Here is an 18,971-nt window from a genome sequence, read left to right on the forward strand (position 1 = left end):
CTGGGGCAACAAAAACACCGTTTGGCCTAAATTTTATGGGGAAGTGACATTGAGGGGATCTGTTTTCTCAGGGGTCTGGCAGGCAGGGGAGGGAGCCAAAGTATCTGTGCTGTTTTGGGCCATCTGAGCTTCCCTGGAGAGTTTTTGATTTCTGTCTAAGACTATGCTTAATGTCTTTTTTTTTTCATATTTTTTTTTCTGCAGTAATAATAAAAATCTGTTTTTCTCCCCTAACTATGTGCAGGCTGGCATGGCTTTGACTTACGATCCAACAGCTGCTATACAGAATGGGTAAGAAATGCATGTTTTCTTATGCCTTTTTAAAAATTATTTGGAATGCCATCTTCTGTTTTCTCTTTCTGTGGTGAAACTTAGTCAGAAGCAAATTTACTCAGTCATATTTTGTCTGAAGCATGTAATGTTATATTGTCAAGTTCTTCTTTTAGTTTCCCTTTTGTTTTTATACTGTCTTGTTTGTAATATCCATTTGAATGGGAAGTTGTTTTTCCTAATAGTTTCCATCTCTATTTGGCAAATCCTAGCGGTTGTCTTTTTAATCTATCTCTGTCATGAAATGGAAACCAGTAAAGTTACTGGCTTTTGTTAAAATGATCATTGAAAATTCTAGCATATTTTGGATAATAGAGCTGTTACTGAATCTGGGTCCTCTCTGCTGCCTGGATGGCTTCCATGGCATTGTCTGACTACAAATGCCAAACAGGGAGAAATCCTTAAATTAGTGTGTAAGCAGATGAGACTTAGGGGCAGAATGTTGAACAACACTCTTCATTTCTCAACTGACAATGCAAAGAACTGAAACTTTTTTCACATTTAGCAGAGAAGTTACATCATCATATTATCTATCTGCGTGATTACATTTTCAATTATTTCATGGAGTAGAAAAACAGATCCTTGAGATCAGCTATCCTTTCAGATAGATGAACAATAACTTGAAGAGAAGGCGGAAGTTCAGCCCTGAACTCTTTGACAGCCACTCCTTGACCAGAGGGATGTTTGATATGATTATCAAATTCCATGCATACTCCCATCAGCACTCTCCAGCTGAAGGGGAGAATGCATTGATATTGAGGATGGTTTTATTTCTTCAATGTTTGTTAGGGCACTACTAGATGAAGCATCAAAAAGCAACAGCAACAACCACAAAAACAAAACAACACTAACATTCACAGTAGCTTTAAAAAAATCAATATTAATAGTTTGCATATTTTGCATAATTGCCCTTTAAAAGCAGTATCATTGTAGGATGTTCTCATGAGAATGAGAACGTGATGTTCTCATGTTGTGGATGAAACAACGAAGATGGAGCAACTCAGAAAAAGGAGGGTTTTTTTTGTTGTTTTTTTTTGTTTTTTTCAGAGCTGTGATTTCAGAATCCTCTGGTTTTGCTTCTCTGTTCTGATCCCCCAAACAAATCTTTCATCTCTATCATCATTCTTTTCAGCTGGTAACTCATTATAGGCTATAAATAAAACCATCAGTAGTTCATAATCCACTAGTGTTTCATCCAGATAAATAGCTTTTATTTCAAAGGAATTCCGGTGTGTTGTTTACGTGAATGTTTCAGGAACTGTAATTTGAATGATCCTTTGAGATTAATAACATTTTACTTAAAGAATATTTTTCTAAAATTATGAAAGTTATTTCAGATTTGTATATGCTTAAGTGCTCAAAATGCTCAGTGTTTTGGTCACTCAATTGTTTGAACATGCCATCACTTATCATTGGAAAAAGAAGTAGTACCCAGTGGAAATTTCAGCTCATAGTTTTTTTTATTTATTCTTTTATTTGTAAAGCATGAAAGAAACTGTATCATTGGATATCACTGTAAGAGTGACTATTAATTACTGCTTTGACATATCTCTTCTTTCTAGAGTGTCAAAATATTTTCAATTTCAGCAGGACAAAACCATCTAATTCAAAATGCTCTTCTGGTGAGATTTGATTGCACACAGTGTCATGAGGAGAAGCTCTTATTGTGTGTTGATTTGTCCACCAAAAGTAACACAACTGTTGATCCATCCTCAGGTTGCATCTTTAAAATGCTGTCCCCTGAGGATCACCAGGACCTTTTGGTTACAGTTTCTTTTTAGCTCCCCTGGCGTTCACTCAGCAGTCACTATATATCCTGTAGTTATAAATTTTTACTACTTTTCATAAGCTGCTTTACTTGCAAGTACAATAAAAATCTAGCTCATGGGTTTTATTTTACCTAAGTCTCGGAGCAACTTGATGCATTGCTTGTAAAATGTGCAAATGTGGGTTGTTGCTTGCAACACAGCAGATGGGATCATAGCAGGTGTGTGGCCATGGTAAAAGAGACTTAAAGGTTCTTACACGCTATGAAGTGAAACCGGTCAATTTAAACATCAGTGAAAACGTGTTAGGCAAACACATTGATCTTCACAACGAGGACAATCTGGAAGCGAACACAAAGCTGATGCTTTCAGCCCCCATGTCTTGATGGTGTGCCCATTTTTACCCACCCATGTGTGGGTAAAATGCTGCGTAATACTTAGCAGTAAGGTGGACCAAGTATCACAGAATCGTAGGGGTTGGAAGGGACCTCAAGAGATCATCGGGTCCAACCCCTAATCATCAGGTCCAACCCCCAAAGTAGATAAGGTTTGCAGAGAGCAATCTGTAATATGGAGGCAACCTCCCTGTAACAGGCCCATTCAGTGCAGTCTGGTTATGCAGGTGTTGTCCCTGCACCCAGCTCAGGACTTGATGGGCTGTGATAAGCACATCTTGCTCCGTCCTTCAGGTGCCCACCAACAAAGAGTTTAGTGGACCAAGGCTGTAGATGGGAAACATAAACATACCTAAGGTAAGGCAAAAATTGAGATGAGTTAGGAGTTACCAATAAAACTAAAATGACCGCACATGCTAGCATTTATTAGAATCCTGTATAAGGTTGATAGATGTCTTTGCATTCTGATGAAAGTTGCTAAGTCCTAGCAGGGTATAGAGAGAATGGAAGCCTATTGGGGAGATGCATCTCTGCAGGTGTCACAAGATGATATTTAAAATTTCCAGCTCCTTAAGAGGTTCAGATTATACTGGATTTGGGTTAGGGGCATACCCAAACCTCAGGGAAGAATTTGGATTCTTACATGTTTTCCAGATGAAAAGGCGGGTTCTCATTGCTCACAGTGTAGTACTATCACTTTTATTATAGTATAAATGCATATTTGCCTCGAAAATCTATGGCAGAAATAAAACAAAAGAGAGAGATTGAGGCTTTCACTAAAAATAGCAAAGGCTTTTTCCCCACAAAGGAATGGATAATTTTCTTCTGAGTCTATTATGTTGTAAGGCTTGATTCTCCATTTCATTATATTGTTTTTATGCCCATGTAACTCTGTTTAAGGATCCAGTGGAGTTACATCAGCATAAAACTGGTGTAATGGAGTGGAGAGTCTGGCCCATAGTGTACCATAGCATTGCAGCATGCATTACCGAAGACATGGTAACCACACACTTCAGTAGATAAGCTCTTTTCCCCTGCCAATTGCTCCATGCCTTTTTTCTTTTATAATCAGCCTTTTCTGAATTGCACTTACAAAGGTATTCAGGTTTTATTTGGGGGAGCTGTGTGCCTGTTGTAATATGCTATTGATTTTTCAATTTGTGGTATTAATATTGTTTTAGTAGTTTAATGCACTCATACAAAGAACAAAATAGAACTCTTGTACTTGCACTGTAAAGATGCTCATTTAAAATGTTGCTGAGGCTTGAGTCCTCCTGGCTATTTGACTAAGATTGCGATGTACTGTATCAGTTTAATATCTGATATCTGGGGGACTATACTGTGCATTTGCAGGCCAATGGGCTCAATATTCAGATAGGTCTTTTTCATCTCAAACATCTGACTCTGTGGCTTATTGCAACAGAAAATTGCTGCTCTGATAACGCTCAGTAATACTCTTACATTATGTGAGCCCCAGGATACTATTTATGAATCTAACTTTTTCAGTACTGCCTGCAGGCACGAGGCATGAGCAAATGGTGTTTATTGCAGTGCAAATAGGGTCTTGCTCTTGTACAGATTCTGTGTGGAAGCTTGCACATTCCCCCATAGGATGGGAACCATATGGATTTTTTTTTCTATTTTTTGGCAGGGAAATAGCGACCAGACGCTCCAGATAATGCAGTCCCCAAATGCAGAGGGAGGGTTGATGTAGGAGGGGAATGTGTGCTTTGTCTGTTAAGCAACAGACTGTTCCTAAAGCATTGCCTATGTGTGCCTGATGATATACTGGGAATGTGGTTTTTCTAACATCTCATAAAAATATTTTCTTTTGAGCCCTTTGTAAACCCCTCCTCACGACTGTCCAGGAACATCTTTTTGCCTCCTAGTAATCAATTTTTCCTGTGCTTATAGAATCCAGGTGTGCCGAAAAGGACTATTTTAAATGCAAGTGCAGCGTCCATTTTGCCTCTTCCCTCCCACCTGCCTTTCTAGGCTTTTGCTTCTAGCAATAGAATTGCAGTTGAGGAGCAGGGACGCTGGCTTACACCTGCAAAAAAAGCTGCATGGGCCAATAAAAGGATGCAAACTACAGTTGCAGAAAATGCATCTGAGCCTTTTAGAGAACTCTCCTTAGAGCTCACAGGTCAACTACCATAAGGCCTACAGCTCTCAAAGTACAGTCAGTACCAGATACCATACATTTCAGTGCAAGAAAACATTGGGCCATAATTGAAAGGCATATCTAAAGTGAGTCACAGCTAGTATAATCCGTATCTCCTTCCACTCCTCGCTCTGATGTGCATGTTCCAATGACTGAGTAACTTACATTCTCTTGGACTTCTTACAACATCCCTCTGCTACCTCATGTCACTTCTTCCTGAGCCTAAAGGATTGCTGATGCAATCCCAAGCGCTGGAAGGATAAAATCAAATACAGTAAGGTCAGCAGCTGCAGATCTCATTGGGGTGCTGTAGTGTTTACACCAGAGCAGGGTACTCTTGCGTTTTTGCTCCTCTGGTCTTTTTTGAGGTCTCCAGCATGTCACTCATGCCAATTGCATAGCAGGATAATTAGCCTGTTTGTATGTACAGAAAATATAGGGAGACACCACCGTGTCCCAGGGGGTTCAACAATGTTGAACCCTCTTTGTGAGCCAGCCTTGCTGGGGCCATGTGTGGTTGTATCTCTGTGGCAGCTTGAGCATCCTGTAGGTGGGGGATACCCTGCTTGAACCTATCCACACCATACCACTGTACTTCACGTGTGGCAGAGAGGGCTCCAGAAGATACTTGTTCATTTTTTGCTCTGTTGAATTCCTTTAGGGAATATCCAAATCCTTTTCTTACATCCCTTCCGGCATCAATGATACTGTGACAGGAAGAAAAACCTTTGTCTCCACATATAAAGGATTCATGAATGCAAAATGTTTGACCTATAGCCTGTCACAGTGACTTGAAATGTTAAACTTGATTTATTATTATTTAAATTAAAATATATGAACCGGATTTTCTCACATTGTCATTTGCTGTGTCAAATTTTGTTCCTTTGTCTTCTTTGATGCTCTGGTGAATGCGTTTTCACAATAAAGCTGAGTGTCCTGATAGTATGTTTTATTTGATGCCTATTTGAGAGCGTTCCAAACTGCGACAGATAAATGGTATTGGCAGGGGTGTTGGAAGGGTTGTATTTTTCACATTACCAGAGTGTATATTCTACAAACTTATGTACTATTCAGATAACTGCATCTCTAAGCTGAAAATGAAATGGTTAGCTGTCTGTCAAGTTCTTGGCTTAGCACGCATTTTCTGTAGATTTGGTAGTATTTACTTGGATTTATTGAAGAGTTTATTCCAAAGAGTCAGTATTACTTTTGAATGCAAAGGTTTTTGTCCCCTGCACCCACTCTTTGTCTTTGGTGGTTCATGCACGGTGTAAGCCGAGCATCGGTGCCAGGCTGATGGATGGAATTAGAAAAGACTGAAGAAAAATGTGTTTTTTTCTCTAAAGAGTTTTGATTTTACACTGTCCTCTGGTTCAAGAGGTTTATATGTATTCTATTATACATTTAACCTACAGAGTAAATTCTGTCAGTCTTCTGCTGAACGTTTTCATTTGCGGCACAGAGCGTTTCTTAGTTCATCCACTTAGCAACATCATAGCCAAAGTGACTTTTGGTTAACCTTCATCTGGGAAGAACACCCCTGTAACAGGACTTAGACAACATGCACATCATCTTAATGCCATAGATGAACTTGGCTAGCACTGCAAAAATCCCTCCCGCACCAAATTTGTTTGAACGTAATAGGGTGTATTTGATACAAGCAGAGGGATAAAAATGTTTCTAAGTTCTCATAATAGAATATACACAAAACTGGGCAAAGGCACAGTTTTAAAATAGTCTCTGTGCGAGCATTGTAAGGGCAGATAAATGTTCCTGAAATAGCAATATATTTCTATTAAACAAAAAATCACTCAGACGCCACCTGCTGCTTTTGGCATTTTAAAATCTTACTTGGAATACAGAGAACAAATGATTGCTTCTCTGTCTCCCTCTCCCCTTCTAACTTCAAATGTTTCCACCCAACCTTCAGAGATGGCAGTCTGTTTTCCCAAGCCTATTGGTTGGATGAACTTGGTGATTATTTGAGCCTGCATGCAGAATGAATGCATCCAGTCTGAACTAGAATGATTAGTACTAAATCCAGGATGCCAGGGTGATCAGGAAATAGAGCACTTGTTTAAACACCAGTAATGATTTTTTTGTTGTTGCATGGCTCTCATAGAAAGCTACTGTTGATTGCCTCGGTGCGGGGAGAAAGAACATAAAAAGGCAGGGAGTGTAATCCACTTCACTATTACAGAGAGCATATGTGCAAAATCTTCTGGTACTTGTAAGGTTGGTGCATGCTGTATCTGTATGGGATTTGTATCAGACCAGAGGACGTTGCACAGAAGTATGGTTTCTCTCCCTCTTGAGGAGTCAAAAAAGCACTTTTTTTTTTTTTTTGGTTTACAGTTAAAACTGAAAAAAAAAAGGGAAAATACAAAAATCTTTATGAGCACACAGATATTAAGTACTTACACAATACACCAGAAATGATATTTTCCAAGTGATAATTTTATCAATAATCATTTACCCACAGGGAAATAGAATGAATATAACATTTATTATCATCAAGCAAGAGATAGTGAAACTTTTGTTTATAGCATGCAACAGTGGAAATAAAACCAACTAAATCTGAGATCTTCAGTGCTGCCTGGGGCATTTATACTCATAATTTTTGATAAATTTCACCAGAAGGTAGGTTTTTAGCTCTCTATCTAGATGAATATGAAAATTTCAGCCAGAGTTTCTGTAACCATCCCTTAATAAAATAAATCAGGCATATACATGGAATGTGTTATTCTCAGCACTGAAGCATTAAGATATTAAAAGAAAACAGTACTGCATGTAAAAATGAAATCAGTTATCATTGTCTTCAATATAGTGTAAGAAATTTCCTTTCACTAGATAGCACTCTGGAAAATCAGCTGTCTTTGCATTTCAGATAATTACCTCTTGTGTTGTGAAGTTCTATATTTGTGCTAGTTGAAGTGAAAAAAATATGCTTTGTGTAAATATTCCTCCTCCTTTCCATTTTCAAGATCTACTCCGTGGAGCCATCGCATTGTCTTTATTGTGGTTTTGGAAATAGATGGACATAATTACCTGTGTAGACTCTTTTTGTCCTTGCCTGGGAGGCAGGGAATTAGTCAGTCAGAGCCTAGCAGTCAAAAGGTTCAAAAATATCGCTTTTGTTCTTTGTTTGCAGATTTTATTCCTCACCGTACAGTATTCCAACAAACCGCATGATTCCACAGACATCAATCACACCATTCATTGCTGCTTCCCCTGTCTCTACATATCAGGTACGTCAGATTTGTGCTTGTCTACTATGTTTCCCAGTTAATTATGTTTTGGATGTGGATGAAGGCAGAGTGGATACCACAGAAAACTGTGTAAGTGCTTGCGCTCTTGAGTCACACTTTAAACAAAAGGCTTTTTAGTAGTATTCAGGTATCATTTGGTTTAGGGTTTTGAGTGTTTCCTGCATTCTTAAAACTAGCAATGAAAGCCACTGTAATTTTTTCTTATTTCAATCAGCTTCTCTAGTAAACAGCATTTTGCTTCATTTCCAGTTGACAACAGCAGATGCTTGTCATTCTTATTGAAATGTTTTGTCATTTTGGCTCCCCTTCATGAGCCAAATTTTTTCAAATGCTTTTTTTTTTTATAATTTATGTTGACTACATCGTATTTTGACCTTTTGACCTCAGCTGTATTTGTTCCAGTAACAGCATCCTTTAACAGCACTCATTTTTATCCAATAATCCCTGACAAAGCAAGATATTTTAGGATAACTCTCCTCATATCCTTCTTTAGTCTCCCACACATTTTGTCTTTCAGAATTTCTCTTTTCAACATATCCCTCACAGATCTCTACTGGGAAATTATTGCCATGTTCTGGCTTTCTGAGATGGAAGTCAAAACCGGGTTGTATAGTTTTATTATTAGCCATTCTCTGGGAACATATATGAAGCTGATCACTGGCCATACATTTTCCCATTTCAGTTAGAATCATAGAATCACAGAATATCCCAAGTTGGAAGGGACCCACAAGGATCATTGAGTCCAACTCCTGGCTCCACACAGGACCACCCAAAAATCAGACCATGTGTCTGAGAGCATTGTCCAAATGCTTCTCAAACTCCGGCAGGCTTTGTGCCATGACCACTTCCCTGGGGGGTCTGTCCCAGTGCCCGACCACCCTGTGGGTGCAGAACCTTTCCCTAACACCCAGCCTGACCCTCCCCTGTCCCAGCCCCATGCCGTTCCCTCGGGTCCTGTCGCTGTCCCCAGAGAGCAGAGCTCAGCGCCTGCCCCTCCGCTCCCCTCGTGAGGGAGCTGCAGGCCGCCATGAGGCCTCCCCTCAGCCTGCTCTGCTCTGGGCTGAACACACCAAGGCCATTCCTCACACGTCTTGCCCTCCAGACCTTTCACCACCTTTGTTGCCCTCCTTTGGACACGCTCTAGTAGTTTTGTGTCCTTCTTACATTGTAGTGCCCAAAACTGCACATAGTACTCAAGGTGAGGCTGCACCAGCACAGGTAAGAGCAGGACAGTCATTTCCCTGGGCCAGCTATCAATTCCATGCCTGACACCCCAGGGTATGGTTGGCCTTTTTTGCTGCCAGGGCGCACTGTTGACTCATATTCAACTTGCTGTTGACCAGAACGCCCAGATCACTTTCTGTGGGGCTGCTCTCCAGCCTATCATCCCCCAGTCTATACTTATATCCCATTTTTTTCTGTCCATCAGTACTCTTCCAGTCCTGAGTCCTATGTGAGAAAAGCTACCCAAATTTGCAAAGCTGTGTGGTGGGCTGTTCTTAATGTTAAGATTGTTTTGTTTTGTTTTGTTTTGTTTTGTTTTGAGGTGGTATTTTATTATCTACAGGTAATGCTGTACACTTAATATGTTTTAAACTTGATCTTCAAAGATAAAGGATTCTTGTCATTTTCTTTGACTTTCGTATCTGGAGAATGGGGACCCTGTGGCTTTCTCCTGCTCATCCTTGTTCATGCTCAGTCTGAGATGCCATACACCCATCTCTGTGAGCTTGGGGATAGCCAGTGAGATGCCCACTGATGGCTGTAGCACAGGTATATTTTTGTGTACTTTCTGTTTGTTGTGTTGCCCAGACTGATGCAAAAGAAAACCAGGATACACGGTTCTTGGGATTAGTTCCAAGTTATGCTAGCAGGTGGGCTGTCCACACTTAGCAGAAGAGGCAGTTACAGCTCAGAGATGGCACCACAAATGCACAAGAACTTTGTAAATATTTCACTGTCAGTAGAGCTGATATATCCATGGAATATGTTACATGTCAGTAGTAAGGCAAAACAATAAAGAAAGACTTCATTGAGGCATAGATTTCAGGTGAGCATGGACCCCATGATGCTGAAGGTAAGAGCTGCTTCTGGGGACAGGGACATCTTAAGCCAGCTTTGCAATGGAAGCTTTCAAGCACAGTAAGCTTCAAAAACTCTGAATTAGATCTGCAATTCTTACTGAAAACGGGATAAATCATTCTGGGATCTCTGAAAATGTTATACCTTTGAAAGTTTATGTGGGTACTTCAGAAATAAACTTTGAACATTTTATGTCTGCTGCACTGTCAGTTGGATGACATATTCATGATTATATTGATGGATGAAAGCAAACAATACAAATGAAAAAGTAGGACAACATGGAATATTGAAGACTACTTTAAGAGATAAAACTGTGCATCATATTGGTGGTGCAATCTCTCAGACTTCTGACTTTGGTGGAACATTATCAAATGAAATTTAAAAGCTTTTTCCAATGTCAATAACTTTATGAAGCATAAATGATTTTTGCATAGAGTTACATACCTTAAGTCTTTTACCAAAATGAGCTCTGTAGTTGCAATAAAAATAATATTTTCATGTAAATCATTGGAGTTCTGTTTTAAACTTTTCTGTGCTAATTGAAAGTATTTGATATGCAGGTCCAGAGTACTTCATGGATGCCTCATCCGCCATATGTTATGCAACCAACAGTAAGTGGATATGTGCTAATATCCAGATAAAAGTGCTTACACCGTAGCCTCGCTCTGCTTGTCAGCCACATTAAAGTCCTAGGTCATGTAAGAGCAGCCAGCTGCTCCCTTTGACAAGAACCCTCTGCTGTAAAGATTATGCTTCTTTAAGGAACATGATTTGATTTAGTGAAAAGGGGGGAATGGGTGATATATTATCTAATTGCATTGATTATAAGAAAATAACTATCTCTAAAGTATAGTTTCTGAAGTTTTGCTTCAAGGACTGCAAGACAGCTACATTCGTGCATACTTTGAATTGTCAGGATCAACACATGTTAGCCCTCCCTTATATGCTTATCCATCAAAAAAGTCCTTTGTAGTTGTATATACTTTAAAGGATCCTCAGTAATGCATTTCAAGTACTGGAAAAGGGTGAAGCACAGCTGTCTTACATAATCTCTGCCAAATCTGAATCTGCTTTATGATTTGACCAGTCAACTCTTTTTTCTTTCTTTTTTTTTCTGAGTAAATTTTCATCTTTCATCAATTTATAACTACTACTTAAAGCAGCATTAAACTCTTAGCACCATTTGTTAGAAGCAGTGTAGGTGATTTTTTGTTTACCTCAGAGAAGAGTTTTGATGCACTTTCCCTAGTATTAGTGATACACTAGAAGGAAAGAACATACTGAACCCCACTGCCTACAGATTGTTTTCATTTTGTTTCCTACATTTGATTAGTTTCTCAGGCACGGATCCACTCAACAGTGCCATTAATCAAAATTCAAATGTATATTCCACCTAAGCACTGATACATTGATTTATATGAGGTTGGTAAAACTAAAATGAAGGTGTATTGTTTAGGATTGCTCATTAAGTGTTAGTTAGGATGTTCATTATGTTCATTTGCGTTCAAATATTTTGACCTCATAATAGATTAACATCTATTATTTTCTGGTGGGAGTTAGCTATACAAAAGCATAGATATAATTACACTACGTACATCTGTTTAGTAGCTCAGGATTCTCATCCCACTTTGAACTCCTCTTCCACATCCGTCTGAAGTTTTTCAGTTTTCTCTAACCAGGCAATAACTGTAGTATGTGACTGACCGTCTCCAGGAAGCACAATAACCACCACTGTGGTGCTGCACCTCTCTGCAGACCCTGGTGGAAGTTTCCATCTCAGTGGAGTAAAGCTACTGCTGTGCTCCTTGTAGGGAGACCAAGATGTATCAAACAATCAATTCTGTATTCTAATATTTGGATTTAATTGCAGACCACAAGAAATGTTAGAAGTGTGGATATAATGTGTCATCAGACCTGTGGAAGCCAAAGGATCTCTGATCCTTGCAGAAATATTCCCTTTCTAACAGGAAGAACCTAAGCACTTTACCAATTCCAGTTTTTGTTTAAATATATGTTTGAATATTGTTTGACCATGTTCAGCAAAGCATTTATGTTCTGTACTAGAAGCAGTGAGTATTTTGGTGTGGTAATTGGATGTATTTACCCCTTCCTAAAGGGCTGTGAAGAGAAAAGCAGTTTTTATATTGACTGGCATCCTCAACGTGTCGAGTTAAATTTGTGTTCATTGCCAGTCAGAGAGTTGTATCAGTGAAAGGATATGTGCTTTTATTTGGAAAAGCAGAGGGAGAGTGGATAAGAAGTTTAACTCTTCAGTTTTGGTGTCACTGACATTATGGGTTACCTCCATGTATTGTCTGTAGCTATTCCAGTCTTTTCACGGAAACTTTTTTCCATTCTGTTTCCCAAGATTATGTTCTTAAATAAATGGACACGAGGGCTTAAGTACTGGAGAAGTATAAAAGCAGAAAGGCAGAACTACTATTCCTGAGATTTCATTCAGATCTGAATTCTTTATTAGAAATGTCTGAAAAATTGTCAGAGAATTACTACACAACAGACTATCTTTTGAAAGGAAATGAAGAAAGTGTGTCTATTCCAAGTTTACTTTAGTTTCATGCCTAACTATAGACTCTACTCTAGACAGCTCCATAGCTTAAAAAAGTATGAAGAAAAGATTATGACAAAGTTGTCAGAATGTAAGACCCAATGAATTGATGAAACTGGGAAATTTCTAATTTGGTTAGTTTTTTGTTTCTTCTCGTAACTTAGTTTGCCATATTATTATCTAAATTGCTACCACTTTACTTCACAGTATTTTATGTGATGATTGATTGCGGTGCATGATGTCCCATTGGAAACCAGTGCAGATAAATATTACATTCCCCTTGCCCCAGGAACCAGAACATGTTGTTAAGCCTGTGTTATTCTTTCTGAATAAAGATGAACTCTTACAGAAAGCACACTATGAATTGCACAAATGCCGACAGTTAGTTTTTCGTTTTGATTATAAATATCCACTAAATTATGTTACTGGATGATTAGTTTTTCATTTCAGAAGGAAGCTCCTACTTGATACTTATGTATAATTTAACACCACGTAGTGTCCCTCATGACAGAAAAAGAGTCAGGCCCATGCTGCAGAGGAGACAAAGGAGGTTTTTCATTCAGAGTGCCATGCACAGACAGGACAGCTTGCTCCCGGGCTGGCAAGCTTGCCAACAGGAGGAAAGAGCTGTGCTGCACAGCATCACAGCCCTGCCTCTGCCTGCCTTTCCTCTGGCTGCCTGTCTCTGCTCGTTTGTCACCTCTGTGTCCACTGTCATTTAAACACCTTGCTCCACCCTCACGGATATCCCCCCACAGTTGGGTGGCCTGCCAGAGATGTTGCTCATTTATTTCCCTTCATATATCAATTTCAGTCACATCTTCCTGATGTGTGCATTCTGTATTCATTTACTTGGTGAATTCAAAAAACAACACTATGGTAAAAGATTATATTTCTGATTTCTTCTGTAGCTTTTCAGCTATGACCTGATAAACTTCTGGCCCTAATAGATAGCAACAACATATATATTACCTGGAAAATATGTGCAGATATTGCTTTCCCTTCTCCAGCCTCATTTGTCTTACTTTTGTGATCTTCTTAAAAACAGACAATAACCAAAATGACATTCTATGAAAAAACAATGGTCAGAAATACTGGGAAAAAATTTCTCAGGTCAGATGTGGCAGTCAAGGACTCTGAAAATATAGGATAATTTACTCATGATTTTCCCTGTAACTTTTAACCTTGATATACTAGCTTAATGCCAAAGAGCAGATGCAATTTAAAAAGATGAGTTTTTTGTTTTCCATGAATTTTGCTAGCTTTTTACTAAGAGACGTGTAAAATTAGTAACAAATACATTGAAGTAGCATTGCTGTTTCAGAATAACTAGTATTATGCTGGAATAGAAGGGTCACACCTCCCACATCTTTGTGCTTGCACAACCTTCAGGGTTTTAGAAATCAGAATTCCAGAATCACGTGAACACAATGAAAAATTTACCTTTAGGCTCATGTGTGACTCAGTTTTGAAAATGCATCCTTTGTGAATGGAGCCTTAACCACTTTATAACCATATTAACTTCACTGTGTCCAAATAAGAATGACTCACTTTTGCCAGTTTTGTTGCTTTTCCATGTGCCATGGTCCCTCTTGCTAGCTTTAATAGAAGGCGAGCTGCAGAAGAGTTATGGCTATGTGGAGTTGGACTCATAATGGCATAACATTTAATCCACTGATAACAGTCTGGGCTCCGTTTAGTTAACTATGGCTTTCAAAGTACAGTGTGAACTCATCCCTACTTGAAAGAAGTCTTGTATTTCATTACTGCCTTAGGATAAGGGTAGATGGATAGCGATGACAGAATCAAAACATAAATGGGATAAGAGTTATTCTGGGGATTTATAGTATTTGCCATATTAGTGTGTTCTTCCTACAGTCCCCAAAGGCCATCTTATGGTTCAGCGAAAACTTTGAAAAACATGTTGTTTAAACTCAATTCATGTATAGATAATCTTCATCTTTATTAATAGTGACATTTGTGTAAAACTTTTTTGATTCAAATCTTTATTTCAAATCATGTGTACTCTTGCTCTCTAGAGGCATTTATTTTTTTTTAGTGAACCAACAGAAATGCTCTTCCCTAATACCGCGTACTGGTTTTACACTTATCCTCTTTCATTTTCCAGTAGAACTATGCCCCCATATGTTCTTGTCAGTCTTGAACAGTTTCTGCATAGTAGTTGGAGAAAGAATATGCCAGTGGGATCACGAAAAGTGCAAGCAGAGCAGCATATGGAAAAACGTACTATTGATAAAAGTGCATTTGGGAGAACTTCTCTTCTGGACATTTCTCAAGGCCTTACAGCCCTTTTAGAAAGGTCAATGGCTTAACAAACGTCCTTTTTTTTTTTTTTTTTTTTTCCTGTCTTCCTTCCTCTAGCCCATGGCTGAATGTAGTCTGTTTTTAAAAGCACCAACAAAAACGTTCCTTATTTCATAAGCAGCGTAAAACCCCTGCTTTAGTGAGAAGCTAGGCTGAGTAACGACTCCAGAATCTTGCCTTTTGATTGTTGTGCATGAATGTAGCATAAAAAGTACAAACTGTCCAACTGAAATATATCAGTTTTCATTTTCTCACTAGCGACTCTGTTGTTTTGGATAGTACCCAAAATACCAGAGCAGTTTCAGTGTTTTGATTCCTACGCTCTTGAACAAAGAAGTTCCTTGTGCTCCTTTTGGTGTCCCTCTCCCAAGGCTGCTTTCTTTACCTCGCGTTTGTTGCTCTACCTTTTTAGCAAATCGAGCCAGGAGTCCATCTTGCATTTCGGTGTACAAGTGTAAGGGAACAAAGTATGTCCTCTGTAGACAGCTGAGTCCTGCATCCAAGATGAAATGTGAGAGTTCAGCTAGATGGTATGAAAAGTAAACAGGAAATAATCCTTGGAAATTGGAATCTCCAGCTATTCTTTTAACTTTTAGCTGTGTATTTTTAAGAGATCCTTTGAACATGAACTTACTTGAACTTTTAAGGCTAAAGAGTTTAGAGGTTGAAATAACTAACCAAATACCAGTGCCAAAGTTCTGCTGAACAATTTTAATTCCAGTGTTTCCCGAGGCAGAAAATCAAGGACTGCCAATTCTATAACTCTGATAATCAAGACAGTAATTGGCAATGTTCCTTTGGGACAGGCAGGCTCACATGAGGTCATTTCTGCCTGCCTCTTGCCCAGCACCGGCCTTATATAGAAGTTGTCTCTGCTACTAAATGGGTAATTTCAAACTCAGCTGAGCACTCACTCACCGACCCTCTCCAGTGCCAGGTGCTGTGGTGTTAAGGAAAGTAGGTACTCAGGCATCTGCCTGCAGAGGACAGAAAAGCAATGCCTGTAACCCAAGCTCACAGCTCTGTAAAAGGAACTAAGTGTAAACAGTTCACCCAAGTCACACACTGTGGTCAAGTGTAGGGGCTCGTATGTCTGGTTATTCAGCTCTTCTGGAATCATATTGAAGTATTGCTGCAGTCATTTGTTCTGCTGTTGTAGAAATTAAAATGAATTAATATGAATGGCAGAAAAAGCTTAATCCAAGTTAGATTTCCAACCCCTTTTGACACTCTGCTAGAGCCCCCTAGTGAAATCGGGTGGTTTTATGATGGCAGAAAAACACACCACATATGGATTCACTTAGAAAACATGTACAGGAGAACCACAAGTGTTTCCAGTAGACAAGCCGTTGCATTTTAGGAACTCGTGCATTGCTGTTTTACCTTAAAAAGTCATAAGAGTTCTAGTAAAATTTTATCTTCCTTCAAGTATTCTATGAATAATATGAACACTAAATGGATAAACCATCAGTCTAAAATATTTTAAAGGACATTAGTGGAAAAAAACATATATATGTATATTTAATACAAATCTATAAATGTAAATGGAAAAGATATTTGGAAAAGAAGGCTGACACTAAATCTGAAAGGTACTCCAGAGAGTTTGAAGTTTGGAATTTCTGGTTGAGATATATAGTGGTTACGGAATATTGATTTCTTTTTAACAGAAAAGATGCAACCTTAACTATCAACCCACATCGTCAAGAAAAATCTCAACATGACAACTGTTTAAAAGCAGTAAGGTTTATCAAAGGGGGCTATTTTTTAAAAGATAGATATTAATCAATAGACATTAGAGTACCTTCTGTGGAAGAATGTAGTGCATTTTTTAAAAAATCAATTTCTAATTTTGTACAAAACCTGCAGTCTATTTTAACTTTTCCAACTTCATGTGCATTTGCTAAGACTGGAAATCACTAATAATATGTTTATTTCATATAATGTATGTACTGTGTATGTCTCTGGTTGCATGTAGATTTGCATTTACACAAGGTTTTGAGTTTACACTAAGTCAAAAACCTGAAGATAGACGGAAGGGTTCATATATCGTGTTCGCCATTTTGAGCAAAAAATCCTCATTTGGTGAGCACTCACCATGTTAGTTATTGTCCAGGTAGTAGATTAATAAGTAGGCAGCATTTGATAGGATCAGTAAAGAGTGATGGACTGCGTAAGCACATGGTATTAACTATAGTCCAAGAGTTAGATTAATGAGTGTGCAGAAAGTAATGGGCTCAGCAGAGTGGTGAATTAGGTAAGCAGGTGATATAAATTTTTCAGATGATTTCTCAGTTTAGCTCACCCTCAAATATTTTGCCATGTGTATTGCATTATGGTTATTCATACATGTGTGCTGTGAACTAGAGAGGCATGTGATACACGTATATTACAGTCCTCTCAAGTTTATCCTCCATCATGGACCATCTCTTATTTTTTTCCAGTAATGTCCATTGTCTGGAAGTTGATGCTAATATTTCAGCTTCTGCAGTGACAGCTTTGCTACTCCTGTTTAAGCAAATGTGGGTTTGTCCAATATTCAAGTAGTAAGCAGGACACAAGCCCACTTGCAACACAGATGGTTGTGTACTGCAATTGCCGAATATGCATGTTCTGTGAAGGCAGAAAGGAAAGGCAGCAATTTTCATCTGCCACAGGCAGCGAAAAGCTTTGAAAAAGCTCTGTGCTCTGGCAGCGCAGAGGTTTCGCACTACTTGGTGACAAGGCTGGGAGTAATCTACTGTTGGTGCCTGCTGCACGCGGTGGTGGGTCTCTTTCCCATGATGGAGACACGGTTCTTGTTTCCATAGTGCAGACAGTACAGGATAGAGGATATTGCTGCAGAACAGTTCTCCAGCAGAAAGGGACCTGGATCTCCTTTGGGCTTCCCAAATCCCATCCCTGCACTGCAGAAAATCCGCATTGCCATTACAGATGAGGCACTGGGCAGCTCTGGAGAAGAGGGCATCCCTTCTCCAAAGAACTGTAAGGACTGGCACAATCTCTCACTATTGTATATGTGAATTCCTGCTAGTGAAGGATCAAGTAAGTTGTAGGCTTTCAACAAAATGTCTTTTTAGACACAACTGGAGAGGACGGCGTAATGTAAGAATCAAGCTGTAAACTGCAAATTATTGTAACTATTTTAAGTATGCTATTTATACAGGTTTTTGTCCCAGAGGATTCCACTGGCATTGGAAGCAAAATCCAAATAGAAATCACAAATATTTGTTCAGTTATAAGTGTAATATATGGCAATAATCATTCTTTCCAGAGCTCCTTATTGACCTAAGCCTACTTTTCTTTGCACTGGTTTCAGAGGATATACATAGACTTAGAGCACTTAGTAATAAATACTTTTTCTTCTGCCACTGATCTGGTGCATGACCTTGGAGAAAACATCTTTTTTCTCAGCCTCAGTTTCTCATTTGAGTTAAAAAAAAAAAAATCACATCTGTTTATATTATAAAACTGTCATACCACTAAATAGTTTTTACTGAATGCTTCTGAAATGCCCGATGGAACAAGAGCATCTAAACACAGCCTCACAATTATATTATTAATATTTAGGGTTGTCTTGTTAAATAGTAAAATAAAGCTGTCCTAGCTACAAAAAGAAATGTCGGGTCTAATTTTTACTGGTACAAATCAAGAGTTAACTTCACTTAAGAAAATTGAGTTACATAGGTGTGAAACTGTGAGACTGAGAAGAGAATCATGCCTGCAGCAAAAAGTTGATGAAGGAGACTCTGGCATGCTCCTAATTCTTAGAACAAAGTGCGACCATAAATTACCATTATGTTATGCAAGAGTATTTGAGGACCAATTTACATAAGTCAGGGAAATTAGCTAATGTATATATTACTTCAGATTACATCATGATTTTCTAGCACAGGAGTTGTGTAAAAAATTATAATATTGTCCTTTAAGGAATTAGTGACCAGTTTATGAGTCAGGATTCCTGCTCTATCCAGGAAGCATGCTATATAATCCCTTCCAAAACCTGATTAATTAGTTTGATTTTTTGCCTCTTGCTAATCCTATCAGGAGTCTTGTTTCAGAACACCTTTGCTCTGA

General features: G+C 38.7%; 1 protein-coding gene across 13 annotated transcripts in view; it reads left to right on the top strand.

Annotated features, from left to right (window-relative positions):
• The window catches only part of RBMS3 (RNA binding motif single stranded interacting protein 3), a 702,788-nt gene that overhangs the window by 619,789 nt on the left and 64,028 nt on the right, over positions 1-18,971 (top strand). For all 13 annotated transcript variants that reach the window (XM_066991135.1, XM_066991136.1, XM_066991145.1 and 10 more), the window contains 3 exons: positions 245-291; positions 7,807-7,903; positions 10,567-10,617. In XM_066991135.1, the coding sequence (XP_066847236.1) occupies positions 245-291; positions 7,807-7,903; positions 10,567-10,617 (195 nt within the window). The remainder of the gene's footprint in view (positions 1-244; positions 292-7,806; positions 7,904-10,566; positions 10,618-18,971) is intronic.

The sequence above is a fragment of the Anser cygnoides genome, chromosome 2, assembly GCF_040182565.1.
Source record: "Anser cygnoides isolate HZ-2024a breed goose chromosome 2, Taihu_goose_T2T_genome, whole genome shotgun sequence".
Lineage (NCBI taxonomy): Eukaryota > Metazoa > Chordata > Aves > Anseriformes > Anatidae > Anser > Anser cygnoides.